General features: G+C 50.5%; 4 protein-coding genes across 8 annotated transcripts in view; 1 reads left to right on the top strand and 3 right to left on the bottom strand.

Moving 5' to 3' along the window:
- LOC120897106 (mucin-19) overlaps positions 1-5,690 on the bottom strand; it is a 33,374-nt gene extending 27,684 nt beyond the window's left edge. The window contains exon 1 of one of the 3 annotated variants that reach the window (XM_040301720.1): positions 4,444-5,690. The gene's annotated coding sequence lies outside the window, so the exon portion shown is untranslated. Of the gene's footprint in view, positions 1-3,196; positions 3,366-3,390; positions 3,512-4,443 lie in introns of those variants that run through there. The other 2 variants (XM_040301719.1, XM_040301724.1) reach the window with 2 other exon arrangements.
- A 348-nt stretch (positions 5,691-6,038) lies between these two features.
- On the top strand, positions 6,039-10,128 carry LOC120898559 (BTB/POZ domain-containing protein 10). Of its 2 annotated transcripts, none has more exons than XM_040304579.1 (4): positions 6,039-6,905; positions 7,918-8,459; positions 8,532-8,909; positions 8,986-10,128. In XM_040304579.1, the coding sequence occupies exons 1-4, from the start codon at positions 6,673-6,675 to the stop codon at positions 9,144-9,146; spliced, it is 1,314 nt and encodes a 437-aa protein (XP_040160513.1). In that variant the 5' UTR covers positions 6,039-6,672; the 3' UTR covers positions 9,147-10,128. The 2 variants fall into 2 exon arrangements, with proteins under 2 accessions (XP_040160513.1, XP_040160523.1); XM_040304589.1 differs by lacking the exon at positions 6,039-6,905 and adding an exon at positions 7,343-7,760.
- A 61-nt stretch (positions 10,129-10,189) lies between these two features.
- On the bottom strand, positions 10,190-12,891 carry LOC120898550 (glycerol kinase). 2 transcript variants are annotated; one of them, XM_040304555.1, is made up of 3 exons: positions 12,760-12,891; positions 10,876-12,693; positions 10,190-10,566 (listed from the first exon to the last, which is right to left on the bottom strand). In XM_040304555.1, the coding sequence occupies exons 2-3, from the start codon at positions 12,259-12,261 to the stop codon at positions 10,393-10,395; spliced, it is 1,560 nt and encodes a 519-aa protein (XP_040160489.1). In that variant the 5' UTR covers positions 12,262-12,693; positions 12,760-12,891; the 3' UTR covers positions 10,190-10,392. The 2 variants fall into 2 exon arrangements, with proteins under 2 accessions (XP_040160489.1, XP_040160497.1); XM_040304563.1 differs by lacking the exon at positions 12,760-12,891 and having other exon boundaries at positions 10,876-12,753.
- A 523-nt stretch (positions 12,892-13,414) lies between these two features.
- LOC120898571 lies at positions 13,415-15,847 on the bottom strand. The gene is made up of 3 exons (XM_040304615.1): positions 15,185-15,847; positions 14,533-15,113; positions 13,415-14,462 (listed from the first exon to the last, which is right to left on the bottom strand). Exons 1-3 carry the CDS (start codon positions 15,351-15,353, stop codon positions 14,337-14,339), a joined length of 876 nt encoding a protein of 291 aa, XP_040160549.1. The 5' UTR covers positions 15,354-15,847; the 3' UTR covers positions 13,415-14,336.
- Positions 15,848-15,970: the final 123 nt, after the last annotated feature.

Genomic DNA, 15,970 nt, shown 5'->3' with positions numbered 1-15,970 from the left:
ATAGAACCGTATTGCCTTTGGGGCTGAGAATCAGATTCCGTTTATAATATTCATGCACCTTTTTCCCGCTGGCTACTCCGATTGCTTTGGTGTATTATTATCAAACTCATCCACCGTTACCGCGTCATACAAACGCACACACGCGCGCGCAGAGCTATTACACACACACACGCCCGTGCCGTATGCACACAGCTTCCCAAGTTTGCATACTTTCATCCCCCATTTTTCCTCCCATCCCCTCGTCTTCCCCCTTCTTTTCTACACCTGCTCAGTTGTGTGTTTTGATTCGCGCACACACACACATCTACGCCGAACGACGACGACATGACCACACATACACCACCACAACCACCACCTAGGGATGCATCATTCCCTAACCGAGATTGGGATGCGAATTGATTTTTGCATATTTTCATTGATTGAATGATTTTTTCTTGGAAGTGAATACTTTTCGCTAAAATTTACACATCACACACACACACGCGCACGTACGCATGGCTCGCCACCTTTTGCTGTGTTATTCTTCATCTCCGTACACTGTATTGCCTTCTCTTTCCTTCACACAGGCGCGCGCGCCTATCTCACGTATCACAAGGCACACAGAAAAACGCATTTCACATCCTTCTCTTGTCGGCCAGATTGCTTACTCTCTCTTTCTTTCTCTTTCGAACATACATCCACGCTCAGGTGTGTGCGCGAGCGCGCGCGCGCGCCTTCGACACTGTACACACGCTTCCCTTTTTACACCACACACACACACACACCAGCACGCACGCAGGAACATACACCCCTGGGGACACACAAGCACGCACGCACACTTGCTCGCTGCCCTGCTTCCATCATCTTCTCACAGAAGGCGCTGTTGTTGTGTGTGTGCTGCTGCTGATATTATTCGTTCGCGCTCTCTCTCTCTCTCGCGCTTATCCAGAGCGACGCATTAATCACAATCAAAATCGGATGCTTCACTCTTGCCGCCCTTCGCACTCCCTCTCTCTCTCTTCATTCTTTTTCTTCCGTGCGCGGACGGGCGGGTGGTCGCATCAAGACTTTTTCGTCTTCCGATCGAATAGCAATTCCCACATCATTTGCCCGACTTTTCCACGACACTCTAGACGTAGTACCACCACCATCACCACCACCACAATGCGTTGCGCCCGTACACACAAACACAAACGCATACGAACTTTCCTTCATCTTTCACCGCCGCCCTTTTTTCCTAGATCTTTTTTTTTTTGTTTCGGCTCATTCGGCCTCATCATCTTGCACACACAATTGTTGGTTTTCTTCTTGCTTTTCCGCGGTTACCCCTTAATGCGAGCGAAACATTCTTTTTCGTCTCCCACCAAATAGAGCGGTTGAAAGAAGACGAAGTAGCATCGAAGTAGCCAATTCCTAGCATCGCTCCGCCGTACCCCGTGTCTCTCTTCTTGTGCATTGTCGTCAGCCTCCCCCTCCCAAACACCACCACCCAACCAACAACCCCTTCGATGCAGAAGGATGCATTCTTTGGCCAAGCAGCTCATCCCATCCATCGCACCCACCCCACCCTCAACCCGAAAACAACATACACTATTTTTCCAGCGGGTGGTGATGGTGGTTGGTTGTGTCGTGGTGGTCGAAAAAAAAATGTTTTGCTCGACTATTTTCAACGCCAGATGCGGAATAAAAACCACCAAGAGCAATGAACCTGTTTAATTTCTGTTTTTTTTTTTGACACATTTGTTCACGCACTTTTTCCTATTCACGCGTTTCTTAGTATTCGTTAACTTCCTATTTTTTTGCCTGCCTCTTCGACTGCCATTGTTGTTGTTGCTGCTATTGTTGTTCGCTTGATCATCGAACACGAAGGAAGATGGCTCAACACCCGCGCGCGCACACACACACCCGCAAATGTATCATTGACAAACCCGCCTGCCTGCCCCGTTTCGTCCGCTTCTTTTTCAACCATTCAACAATCGCGCAAACACACACACACACACACACACACAGCTGCACACGCGCGCACACACGAAACCGTCATCAGTGTGTCGTCATTAGAGAGATGTTTACTATTAATGCCTTTTCGTGCCCCTGTATCAGCACACAGCATTGCTTCCTCCCTTAATCCCCCCCCCCCTCAACCCACTTGCTAGACTCTATCATTCTTCGCGTTTTCGCATGATCGCTATGCTTTTCACACGGTAATTTGCATCGCGGGGAAATTTTGTCATGCTGTTTTTTTCCCCCGTATTGCTTTTCCCCAAGGCACACACCACACCGTGAAAAACCTTTTCTTTGACTTTTCTTTTTCATCCATCGCCTTAAACTCCGCAGAAATTGATCACACGCACACACTGTAATGTACACACACTCGCGCACACACACACACACACACCACTGTGCGCTGTAAGGTTTGACACACGCAGTAAGCACCGCGGTGGTGCAATGGAGACGCAGCCATGCGAGCGTGTATCGGACAGAGACGGAGAGCGTAATCGTCAACGTCGAAGAGAGCGAGTCAGTGAACGAGTGCGCGAGAGACGGAAAGCGCTCATCGCTGGGGATGATGGTACGGGCTCTCTTTCCATCTTACTGCCTTCTGGGGACCGTGCACTGAAGAAATATCCCGACCGGACGGGCGGAACAATCCTTGCACGGATCGTTCAAAACATTTTTTCCTGCACTGGCGTTGCATCGGCACCAGTGGCAGACCTGTCGGCCATTGCTGAATGCACCGTGCCACCGTGCAAACTTCACCTGACCCATCTGAATTGCTCTCTGCTTGCTGCTGCTGCTGTTGCTGATGATGATGATGATGATGCTGATGATGATACTGTTGTTGGTTGCCCTGGCGTGTACAGCGCCCGAGAGAGAAAGAGAGAAAGAGAGCGAAGGCCAGGCTGCGCGGATGTTGACGGAGGCGCTGATGACGATGACGGCGAGGGAAAGGATATGACGGCAGGGAGAAGAAGGGACGGAACGCGAAACTGGCTTGCAATTTTTCGTTTCCCATTCCGCAACATAATGGATGCGCCCAAACTGCATTTCACAATTTGCCTTCCCCCCGCGCGAAACCATTTATCCAGCCAGTGCATCTAGCACGCATAGGTGCACGGGGCAAGGGGCAAAAGGAAAAAAAACGTCGATTGCACACTACATACACACATACACACACACACACACCACAGCACAGCACACCCTTCCCCGACTCAATTACAATCATCGATCATTTGGCCTCCACTCTGTACACCACACTCTGTGTGTGGTGTGGCTCCATCGTAAAAGAGTAAACAACAAATTGTGACTGGGCCGCCATTGTTTTCACCAAACAGCGCACAACACGCACGAGCTGCACCGCGGCATCCATCACCAACCGATACCGAACGCACTTGCACACCGCTTCCGACCTACCATTTCTATTTCGGTGCGAATTAAACGCGTTTTAATCCGAAAATTTGGTACGGCGAGACACAGCCGCCATTATAATTTTCCATCCTTTTTTTTGCTTCTTTTTTCATCCCAAGCGCCAACTGTCAAGAAATTGCGCCAGTGCTGCCAGCCACCCGTAGGGCAAAACTTCAACCCTTGAGGTGCCAAGTGGGACAATGTTTTCGTTTGTCTTTTTTATTCGTTTGACAGCTCACTGTGCGCTTGCAGCGAGCAGCCCGGCCGATCGAGCCAGTTGCAACTGATAACGTTTTGAAAATTTGTTTTTGCACAGATAAATCAATTTTGATATTGGGAATTGTAGAGTGTGGTATGCTACCGCAAGAGGCGTTTTAGAATTTTTGGAAGGATAATAAAATTAAACCACATTTTGATCAAAATTTGAAATTTTAAAAATTAATGCTCAATGTTCTGCAAACAGAAGCAAACTTTAGCCAGAAAGTCTCCCTTTTTTTGTTGTGCATTAGAAGGTAACGAAGTTGGTTGAACGTTTGAAAACGATATTAAGCGACTTTCCACAATATTTATAACTTGGCACAATTGTATTCCAAGCATATTGATGCATAATAAAATGCACAGACAATTTCTCTGCACGAAAATGTAGATCAACAAAGTGTTCACTACCCAAAGTCAATTATTCCAACGACATTCCTTCAAATTGATCGATATCAAAACATTAATACAATAACATCGGTGATAAATGTAGGGAAACATGCGCACCACAGAGATAAGTTTCCGTGATGCAAAACGTACGAGACAGCGCCAAAACTAAGACTTATTCAATGCTGTTTCTGCAAAAACTGTACTGTATGTGGCGTGTAAGCTACTTGAATAGTATTGCTGCTAAAAATACAAAAGTTACGATTAATTAGAGTGAAAAGAAGCTGCGATGCATTACAATGTCATAGCAAATGCAGACCCCCTTTCTTGTGTAGACATGCTATTGGATCCTTTTGTTGAGCCCCAAAACAGACCATTTTCCTTAAATCCCTGGGTATGTTTGTTTTTTATACGTACCAATGCAGAATAATCGACTGACGTTTTTGAATACTGTGTATTGCAGTAAACCGTATTGCTTCAAGTAAATCCTATTTGTAGTCCATAGATCCATCCACAGCACGGAGATACCGTTGGGACTGCAATGAAGTAGTTCCGCGTTGCAATGTGACAATATTTTGCACTAAACGACCACACCGGATAAATGTTTTTCCATGTCACCAACCGTTGGAACTCATAAAAACCGCGCAAATTCGCACAAACACCTTCTAAATTAGCGAACGATTTTCAGCACACCTCTTGCAGCTAAACCATTCAGTTCGGTGGTTCGCTAATGTCCATAATGACCGTTCTCCAAGGAATGTTCTTGGTTGGCACCAGAAACAGTTCTTCTATCACCTCGCATACAGTGTCCAGTCGTTTTTTTTGTTCTAGGGGCTGACCCTTTCCACAGAATGGAAGGGTCGCGCGCGCTTCTCGCCCGATTTATCCGACTCCGGAGCTGAAAAAACTCATCTTTGATAAAAGTACTGTAGACATCCGGGGGGGAGTATGTTTGCAAATATTACTGCTTTTGCACAGGCTTTTACCCTCGAGCCACGGTCTGCCACGCCAAACTAGGGGCAAGCTACGCTGCACAGACGATGGAAGTGCGTTTCCCTCCCTGCAACACGGTGCAGCGCGCAAAAAATAAGCTTTGTCGAGTTTTCCTTCGCGTTACAGCTCCACGATGACATTACTCTTCGCTGCATCCTGCTGCTGCTGCTGCTGGCATAGGCCGTGGTGGTGGTGCGTTGGATAACGCTGTTGATGTCGTTTGCATTGCTGTTGTTGCAGTTTCAAAACAACCCCGAACGCCACACCACTGATTCCTGCGCCCCCTGCCACGATGGTCCTGGCCACCCGTGTAATGTTGCTTTTCCCTGCTGTGTCGCAGTGCTTCTTCGGGGGGATTTTTTTCTTCCTTCGGTGCCCCCTTTTTGCCACAGGCCGGACAGGCTACTACCACATCCTCCGCCTGATGGGACGGGCACTAGGTGGGGGGATCGGCGGATCTGGCTGGTTCGTCTCCCTGGCCGTTCACGCCGTCTCGCTAGCCACGCCAGCCGAAGAATGCACGCACGTTCGCATGGTGATGGGCGATTTTACACCATTGATTGCACCGTTTTTCCAGCGTACACGGGCTGAAATTTTCATACCCCGTTTACACACTCTGACGGAGTTTTTCTTTTTTTTTGCCAATCGAAACATTCACTCGGGCAGAAGCGAGAGGACGGCCGAGCGAGAGAGCGAGCGATCCCAAAACGTCACTAACGTCAAACGGTGACGTTTGTGATAGGTGCGTGCGCCAAGTGAGCCCCTTTTCATTTTATCCCACAAAGCAAAATAATCGTTAGCGCCAGGTTGAGTGAATTTTGTGTGCGAATTATCTAGTGAAAAGACGAAGAAAATTGTGATTTATTCATTGCATTATTATTCGGTAAGTGGTAAAGGTTTTGCATCATCGTTGACGCGGACAGAAAAACTGAAACTCATCGCCCATTGTTTGATCCAATTTCGGCGTTATCCCTGCCCGTTTTGTTTTTCCCAGCCCGAAACGTCAAACACCACCCTGTGCCGTCGGGCGCTGGGGAGAAGAAGGGGTTTGAGAAACATACTCATTCCGTCAAACAAAAGAAGCAAAACGCTCCTAGATGGTGGTGGAGGAAGAAAATTTTCGTTTTATAGGAAAATACCTTGCCCGTGCAGACCGAAGTAATTAGGTTTTAGTTTTGGAGCCAGCTCCCCCCTCCCACCTCTGTTTCTGTGTGCTTTTGAGTGTGTTGCCCAGAGCAAAGGGCCCAGAGGAGCGCACTGGGTCAGGCTGCGAGCTAACTCTCTTCCCCTTCCGGTAGCTGTGTGCTTGGTGATGGTGGCAGGGAGGTGAGAAAGAATTCGTGAACCACACTTCTTGCCAGCTGCACGCCGAGCCGAAGGGAGACCCACCTCCGCCAGGCGGAAAAAAACACCCCCAAAAAACCTGTACAGGCCGTAACATTCCGAAGCCCTCCCTCCTTTCCCATTCGGTGGCCTTACTGGCCTGTGCAAGGATTGGGTTTGGTGGGAACGCAGGCGGGGTACCATCCAACCCACCACCAGTAAGACACACGTTCGGTCGGTCCCCCCACCACCAACGCCGTCGTGGATAGGCTACATTCGCTTTGTCATCGATACATTGGCCGGGCGTGTGAATTGTTGAAGCGTTTCGCGATGGAGCTGCAGCTGCAACGCAAACAGGGCACGGCCGCACAGCAGCGCGACAGCGGGACGGCCGGATCGAGCAGCGCGAGCAGCGGTGCATCCAGCGGTGGTGGCGGTGCCAGCGCTGGCAATGGTGCAATCAGCAAAAACGACAGCTACGACAGCTCGCACAGCAGCAGCAACACGGAGGACACCACCGAGACGGACGATCGCCGTAGGAAAATGATGAAAAACCGGGCCAGGTAAGTGAAACCAGGGTGGCAGGAAGTACGGGCGGCCATGTCCTAGGACAACGCGGGCATTTGGGAGATCTTCTCGCTCGAGGGAAAAGGGTGGGAAGGGAGCGGGATGTGGGATGGGAGGGTAGCACGTAACAGGCGCCCAATCTTGTCGACCGAAACAGAGCGAGACGGACGAGTCTGCGCCGGGCAGGGTTGTGAAGGAACATCTGAAATAAGTGGAGCAACCAGCAACGACAAAAAAAAAATGCATTACAAAGGACAAAGCAACCTTTGATGTGCATGTGTGTGTGTGTAGTCTATAGATGAACACTACCGAGCATCGCGTTGCATAGTGTGGGATGCGTCGCGATTGGTGTGCAGCAGCAGCAGCAGCAGCATTGCGCGAAAAGAGCACCGAAGATATAAGGGCTTGTGGCTGTGTGGCTGTCCTTTGAGTTGACACAGACGCAGACCGTCCAGACGACTACCTCAACCGACCCTCACCCTTTGGCGGGCACGATCGGGTTCCCTTTTGCCTGGCGGTTCGTCCCTGTGCGCCCAGCAGCATCGCAGCAGCCGCGCGGGAGAACAAGTAGCATTAGTTTACTGGGAGACTGGGTTTCTTTGTGTGCTAGGTCAGGGTTTGGTCTGGTTTTGAATCTTCTTCCTTTCTTGCTGCGCTGTGCAAACTCTGCCCTTGTCTGCACAGACTCTGCACACAGACACACGCGCGTCGCGCTCCACCCCCCATTTGCCACCCCAGGGCAGCATGGTTGCTCGCGGCAGCGGTTACATTTGCTCTCCCATGGTTACTTTCCTTAGTCAGCAAGCGTCTCGGATGATCAAAGCGTGGTTTCTAGTGTGCCTAACTATGAAGTGAGTAGCAGGCTGTGTAATTCTGCCTGCTGATAAATAGTGAAATCCTTCCAGACAGAGCTACATGATTCGTCAGCATTTTCATTCGCATTACTTGACAATTGCAATAGACCAGCGCTCCCTCTAACACAATGCCCTCCTGTCTCGTGCGTTACAGGAACAACAGACTGATGCAACAGCAGCAGCAACAGCAGCAACAGCAGCAGAACACAACGGACAGTGCAAAGGTGGCCGCTGGAAAAAAGCTAGCCGAGAACGAGCGCATCACACTGGTCGTCGACAATACGACCTTCTCGGTGAACGTGTCGATGCTGACGGCCCAGCCCGAAACGATGCTGGGCCGCATGTTCAGCACCGGGTTCGAGTTTACCCACCCGAACGAGCGGGGCGAGTACGAGGTGGCCGAAGGCATCTCGCGCACCGTCTTCCGGGCCATCCTCGAGTACTACCTGTCCGGGGTGGTGCGCTGCCCGCCGACCGTGTCGGTGCAGGAGCTGCGGGAGGCGTGCGACTATCTGCTCATCCCGTTCAACGCCAACACGATCCGGTGCCAGAACCTGCGCGGCCTGCTGCACGAGCTTTCCAACGAGGGGGCGAGCATCCAGTTCGAGGCGTTCCTGGAGCAGCTGATCCTGCCGCTGATGGTGGACGCTGCCCGGCAGGGGCATCGGGAGTGTCACATCGTCGTCCTATCCGAGGGTAAGTGCCTTTGATATTGGTGTTCTTTCAGTGAAGTTTCGCATATTTACACTCCCTCCGATATCCCGCCAGACGACATCATCGACTGGGACGCGGAGTATCCGCCGCAGATGGGCGAGGAAGACTGCCAAACGGTCGCCAACACGGCCATGTACCGGTTCTTCAAGTACATCGAAAACCGGGACGTCGCCAAGCAGGTGCTGAAGGACCGGGGGCTGAAGAAGATCCGGCTCGGCATCGAGGGCTACCCGACGTACAAGGAGAAGATCAAGCGGCGCCCGAGCGGCCGGATGGAGGTGATCTACAACTACCTGCAGCGGCCGTTCATCCACATGTCCTGGGAGAAGGAGGAGGCGAAGAGCCGCCACGTCGACTTCCAGTGCGTCAAGTCGAAATCGGTCACCAACCTGGCGGAGGCGACCGCCGATCCAGCGCTCGAGCTCGATTCGGGTAAGCCATGAAACGGCCACCGAAATGGCACGCCGGAGCCACTAACGCCTTTCCACCCTGCTAACTTCTTCCGCAGCCGGGAATCCGCTTCCTCAGCGGCACTTTGAAATATCGCACGAACCAGACGCGGAACCGTTCATGCGGCCGGACGCTCTGCTCGACGGCGAGGAAGGTGCCATCGGTGGACTGCCGAACGGGGACGAGAACGGGCTGCTCGGCCCAGAGGAACCACAGTAGCGGGAAGGGATCACAACACAGTGTCTGCCCTTCTCCCTGACGACACGCACGCAAAACCAATCTCCCCCCGAAGCCCGTACTCTTTAAGTACGTAAAAAGTAGCTTTTTTGCGCAGCAGCATCTTCTCATGCGTTGTAGGAAATCCATTTTCTTTTGACTGATCGGATTCCGGGGTGTGCGTAAGTGTGTGTGTGTGTGTTCGTGTGCGTCCCGCGTTCTGTTTTCTCCACTGAACCGTAACCACGTGTGTCTGTGTGTGTGTTCCGCCTATGTGTTTTGCCTTATTACCTACAGCCCCCCTTCTCTCCTCCCTTCCTGCGCGATCGCGTGGTGCTCGTGAATATGAAATGACAAATCGTCCTCGAAGTTTCATCGCTATGTTTATTATCATAATTTTTATGCGCTCATTTCTCCTCTCTCGATGTTGTGTGATCGGACATGTTTTGGCGAATGCGTTCGCTTTTGTTTCAATTGGCGCTTTAGTATTGTATTATTGTATATATATACCTATGTAAACCAAACTCACACGATATTCTCCAACTATTATTTGATTATTAACACGCAAATGCTAATCGCACGCCGTCGTTGTTTGTGAACCGTTATGATTTCGTTACCGATTAACAACGCAAGCTGCCCCCGCGCGTGAAGCGTTTTCTAATGCTGTCGTGAACTCCTCCTTATTTGTGAAGCGACGATCGCCTCTATTACTCATGAAACTAAACTACTTTTTTGATATTCATTTGATACTAGTGTTATGTTACAACTTTTTTTTATATATGTATGCGCTTATTTCACTACCAAAATACCACAACCCACCCGTTGTTCCCGTTTCCCCCCCAACGCGCGAGATATCCCACGTTCTCACTGTAACGGTGAGCAGTGCGACGAACCCCGTTATTCCTACGTTTTCAACGCATATATACAGATTTTACCTTTTTTATACCAAGCGAGAATAAATAAGACATATTATAAAGCCTTGAAATATCGATTTTGGTGCTTTTATCCTTTTATACTTTCGCTAATGATGACTGTGAACTGTGAACTCCGATTTTATGCGTTTATTTTCGTAATGCGTTTTGATTTTACGTAATTAAAACTAGGTGTCGCTATCACAATAACTACAACCTTCCCCCCTTACTGTTTAAACCTTATCTGCGAGTTATCGTCCAGTGTAAAGATATAATAATAAAAATTCCATTCTCCATTCTTCGCTCGTTGCGCTCGGCAAACGCGTGGCCACTCCAATTTACAGACACTTGTCCCAACCAACCGCCCGTTCGATGGCCATCTTCCACCGCTTGTACCGGACGTCACGCTCGTTTTCGCTGATTTGTGGCTTAAACACGGTACTGTCGCTCTCCACGCTCACGTTCTCGATGTCCCACTTGCCAACCGCACGTCCCGCTACCATGGCAGCACCCTGGCAAAGAGAGAAAAAAGGAGAACAAAATAGCAACCAAAGAAACATTATTACAGGGTTTTCCAGAGGTTCTCATAGTTGTGGGATACTTTCTTGACTCTTTCTTATTGGAAGTGAACATCATATTGGACTTTATGTTTGGACAGCCTCAACAGAAAATTCCTATTGGATTTGACCAACAAACGTTATATAGGATCCAATTCCCATTACATTAAGTTCAGTTCACGTAAGGAGTCAATGAAGTGTACCACAGCTATGAGTACTCCTGGAAAATCCTTTAATCGCAGCAGCAAAAGTAGTGAACCTTACCAGTGCCGTCGTCTCGACAAACTTGGGCTTCAACACGTCCAGCCCGATCAGGTCCGCCTGCCACTGCATCATGGTTGCGTTCGCCGTCATGCCACCGTCCACCTTGAGCTTCTGCAGCGGCGTGCCGCTGTCATTGTTCATCGCGTCCAGTATGTCGCGCACCTGAAAACAGACCGCCTCCAGCGCCGCCCGCACGATGTGCCCCCGCTGCGTGTCCTCCGTGATGCCGCAGATGACGCCGCGCGCCTCCGGATCCCAGTACGGTGCGTACAGCCCGCTGAACGCCGGCACAAAGTACACGTCCCCATTGTTCTCGACCTCCAGTGCGGCCGATTCCGACTCGGAGGCGCCCCCGATCAGGTTCAGATTGTCGCGCAACCAGCCGAGGGCGGCACCGGCCACCGCGACCGAACCCTCCAGCGCGTACACGGGCAGCGCGTCCGGTCCCATCTGGTAGGCGACGGTCGAGATTAGCCCGTGGTACGAGTCGATCACCGCCGTGCCGGTGTTGTACAGCAGAAAGCATCCCGTCCCGTACGTTGCCTTTGCCCGTCCGCGCGTCAAACACTCCTGCCCGACCAGTGCCGACTGCTGGTCGCCCAGGCAGCCGGCCAGCGGGATGTGCTGCAGCGGCCGAAACTTGATCAGCCCGTACACCTCCGAGCTGGACCGGATGGTGGGCAATATTTCCAGCGGCACGTCGAAGAACTTCATCAGCGCCTTGTCGTACTTGAGCGTCTCGATGTTCATCAGCATGGTGCGGGACGCGTTCGACACGTCCGTGACGTGGGCGCCCCCGTCCGGACCGCCGGTCAGGTTCCAGATCAGCCACGTGTCGACCGTGCCGAACAGGCAGCTGCCGGCGCGGACCGCCCCCTTCACCTTCGGCACGTTGTCGAGCAGCCAGCGCAGCTTGACGGCGGAGAAGTACGGCGACAGCGGCAGCCCGCACAGCGGTTTAAGGTAGTTTTTGTTCTTCGTCTTGTTCGGTACCGTCTCGAGCAGCTGGTCCACCGTCGAGGACGTGCGCATGTCCTGCCAAACGATCGCATTGTACAGCGGTTCGCCGGTCGTGCGGTCCCACACGATCGTCGTCTCGCGCTGGTTCGTCACACCGATCGCCACGATGTCGGTCTGCGGATTGCCGCCCAGCTCGACCAGCTTCTCCAGCGTGCGCTCGATGCACTCGTACACGACGCTCAGGATTTCGTGCGGATCCTGCTCGACCCAACCCTCCTGGGGGCAGATCAGGCGCAGCTCCTTCTGGTGGAAGCACACCACCTCGGCCGTCTCCGCCCGGAACAGCAGAAACCGGGCCGAGCTGGTGCCCTCGTCGATCGAGCCGACGAGGTCGCCGAATTTCTTCATCCCGCCGGTGGTGCTCATGCTTTCTTTCGGCTGCTGGTTGGGGGGTGCAAAGTTCACTGCCACTTTCTGCTGGTTCACCAGATCCGTCCTCTGGCTGGCACTTGCTCTGACTGGCTGGTGGGACTCCCGACTAGCGCCCTAACCGCCCTCCTAATCCGATTACAGCAGGTGCGCGTATCTAATCTTTCGCTGCGCTTGTTCAATGGGGACTTGGACCGCCTGCGTCTCCGTTCGTTCGACGAGATCGATCAACCGGCTCTTATCTTATCGAGTTGCGTCCTCCGGCAAGGGTCTGTCCGGGCGAGCGGGTTCACAAGTAAACAACGCGCGAGCTTGCCCCGAGCGCACCAGCGCACACTTGGTCGGCGGTCAAACTTCACAGCAATTCCAGCGCAAACATTGTTCGTCGCTAGCGCGCTGCACATCAAAACGATGCCATAATTAGTGGCGCTGCAATTAAGGGGAGAGGGATGTAATCTTTCTTATCGTACTATGTTGCACCACCCCGTAACTTACACGATCGTGAGCAAAATTTTCTTCTTTCGTGGACGGTCCCCAAGAGCACTCTCTGTCTCGCGCTCTCTCTCTCGCTCTCTAGGGAAATCAGCTGTCAGCGTGTTTGTTTGTTTACATACAAAACGTCAAACGGGCTCGGGATGATAAAGTCCCCGCTACACGTGTGCATTGAAAGAGACGAGAAGGCGAAAATGGGACCAACGGACACAACGAGAATTGAGACATGAACACTAATTTATTGTTCCTTAAATTTCAATGATTTTTATTGTTTTGTTAGTATTAGAACCAATGTATTCCTAATGGATCAGAATATTTTACAAGTCATGATATTTCTTACTCTTTTTTCGCGTAACGACCTACTTGCGCTCATACTAGTGGTGGCAGCTCGGAATCGGACCTACCAGATTCCGATTCCGTGTTCGGAATTAATTGTGGAGCCGATTCCTATGCTGGAAGCGGCTTCGATTCCGGGATCAGAATCGACTCTGGAATCGTAATCGACCTGGGAATTGCAATTTGTTCCGGTAACGGAATCAGGATTGACTCCAGAATTGGAATGAGCTCCAGAATGAGAATCAGTGCACGAATTGAAATAAGAAGTTTCAGAAGCGAAATCAGTATGGGAATCTCCGTGATAATGGATTGTTTACAAATAAATTTTGATTCTTTCCTGCAATCAATAAGTAGCATCATTGGACCCAAACGCCTGTTCTTATGGAGACGCCGAAACTGACTCCATTTCGAAGTCGATTCTGATTTCAGAGCTAATTCCGTTTTAGGAGCCGATTTCGATTCTGGAACCGATTCCCGAGCCAATTCCGGAACCAATTCTGTTTCCAGACCTACTATCCGGAATCGATTTCAGAAAAATTCGGAACTAGCCAGAATCGATTCCGACGAAAATTTCATTTTTCCCATCACTAGCTCATACCGACCAGGCATAGCCCGTATAGTCAGTCCCCTTGCTACCGTCTTGAATACGAGGCTTGAACCCAAGAAGGGCATATCGATGACTATACCACGGGACCACGCATTTTGAAATTATTAACCCTAAGTTTTCATAGTTTATTCGTAGCAATTCCCACCTGCGTACATATCACGTACTATCCAATATCATAAAGTGATGTTTGAAAAAAGACACATCTCGAAGTAGACTACAGTGCAGAGAGGATGGGAAGAATGGTAAACAATCGTTGCAATCACAAGAATAAATATTAGATTCCTAACATACACGCACACACACACACACATAAATATTGCAGATGGATTAAGTATTTGATCACAACAAGAACTCCACAGATAAACATTTGCTTCCACAATTTCCACCGAAAAAAAAGTATGAACCATTTCATGTAACCCTAGAAAGTAAGCTAAATCACTCCAATTAATCACACAACGCATATTCGATTTTACGAGCAACATAAAAACACTCTGAACAGACTTATAAGGTGGTAGAGCTAAATTGTGCACAAACTTGGTCCGTGAGACGGTTGAATGAATCTTCTTAAATGTAAATCGTCTCTCTCTCTCTCTATTTCTCTCATGCACACGCAGGCATCATGGAACGCATTCCGCTTTTAAGTTGTAGCCATCGTGCTTCCGATGGCGAGTGCTTTTTTGCTTATCTTTTGGTTAATAAATCGAGAGTACAACGAACCGCCCGGATTTCGCCTGTTGGGACCACGAGGAATGTGATACGTTTGCTAGAAGGGAAATAAAAATGTGTTAGCTACTTCGGAAAGAAATTAAACACTCCATTGCGCCTATTCTTACCGCATTTTCGTGTGGAAACAGTGTCGTAATGCAGTACGCATAGTTCTCCAGCTGCGGGGTGGTAATCTTCGTCTCGAACTCCATGTGATAATCGATAATGATGGCGGCCAGCTGATATTGCAGCGATTTGCTCAAGCTGCCCAAGCATCCGCGCGCAAGGATCGGCTGCCCGATCGGGCTACTGCTCAGCACGTCCTTTAGCGTGCCCGGCGTCATTGGCCACTGAAACGAGCGATAAGACACGGGAGCCGCACCATCCCGCTGACCGTTCGCTTCCCGCTCGCCGAACAGCTGTACCGCCGGCGGCAGACATTCGTCCCAGTTCGGTGAGGTGAGCAGCTGCTGTTTCAGCGGGGTTCCCCCCAACAGATCGAACGACGACGATGACGCCGGCGACGGTTCACTGTACCGTTTGCGGTCGCCTATCGATTTAATGCTTTGGCACGGCAGCCCAATCTCGTCGCGCCACTCGAGGAATGCTTCGCGAAACAAAATCTTCGACCCGAGCGGCTTCCCCTCGAAAAGTACGTCCACGTCCTCGATGCGCATTTTGCGCAAACACTCGACGTCAATCTTTTGCGCTGGAATGAGTCGGAATGGAGTGACAAGTTATTGGGATGGGCGGGAGTGTGGATGCCATTTGAACGCATACCTTCCAGCAATTCCACCGTCTCTTGGGTAACTTTCAGTCTGTACAGGCAGAGAAACCGAAGGTCTTGCTGGGGCAGCGGCTGCCCATCGTCGCCGGCCGCGACAAGGCTGTTGAACAGTTCCACCTCTTCGCTGATTGGTTCACATTTCACCGTCATGTTGCCGTTCATCTCTCCTACGCTACACGCACGCACTAGTAATTGTATTATGGTAGGAAATGCTTGTGCTTGAGAGGGTTAAATTACGATTCCCGGCTCACTATTGGACGAAGATCGAGATCGCAAAATTGTTTACCATCATCACTTGTTTTTTTTTTTTGTTGCCCCTGTTTGCCTTTCCGCTGTCAAGCCAGTTGTTTATGGAGGTTTGGCATTTGACAGCTGATGGCAGTGTTGCCAGCTCGCTATACGAAAAGTCATGTAGCTTATTTAATGAATTTTTAAACAAAAAATCGCTAAATCGCTTGAAATCCACGTAAACGATTTAAAATTTATCGAACTTCATCCCAAAAAATTGATCTTCTTTATTGCAACGTGGTTTTCTTCCCATTCCCATTGCAGTTTCTCCCCAACTCGTTCCACAAGCCAAGCCCCCAGAAGGGACCACAAAATCGCTCTTTGTACCTTCCCCCACCAGCAGCAGGCATTGAAATTTTGCCATTCATCACCCTCTCACAACGAAACAGGCAATCAAGGTCGGAAAGGCTGCTCCGCTACTATCAGCGCCTGATGATCCGCCAACCAAATGGCAGTGTGTGCGTGCAAGTGCGCACCGCGCACCGTACGGC

The sequence above is a fragment of the Anopheles arabiensis genome, chromosome 2 (assembly GCF_016920715.1).
Source record: "Anopheles arabiensis isolate DONGOLA chromosome 2, AaraD3, whole genome shotgun sequence".
Lineage (NCBI taxonomy): Eukaryota > Metazoa > Arthropoda > Insecta > Diptera > Culicidae > Anopheles > Anopheles arabiensis.
Note: the sequence above shows the minus strand (reverse complement) of the source record. Positions and strands in the feature narration are given on the sequence as shown.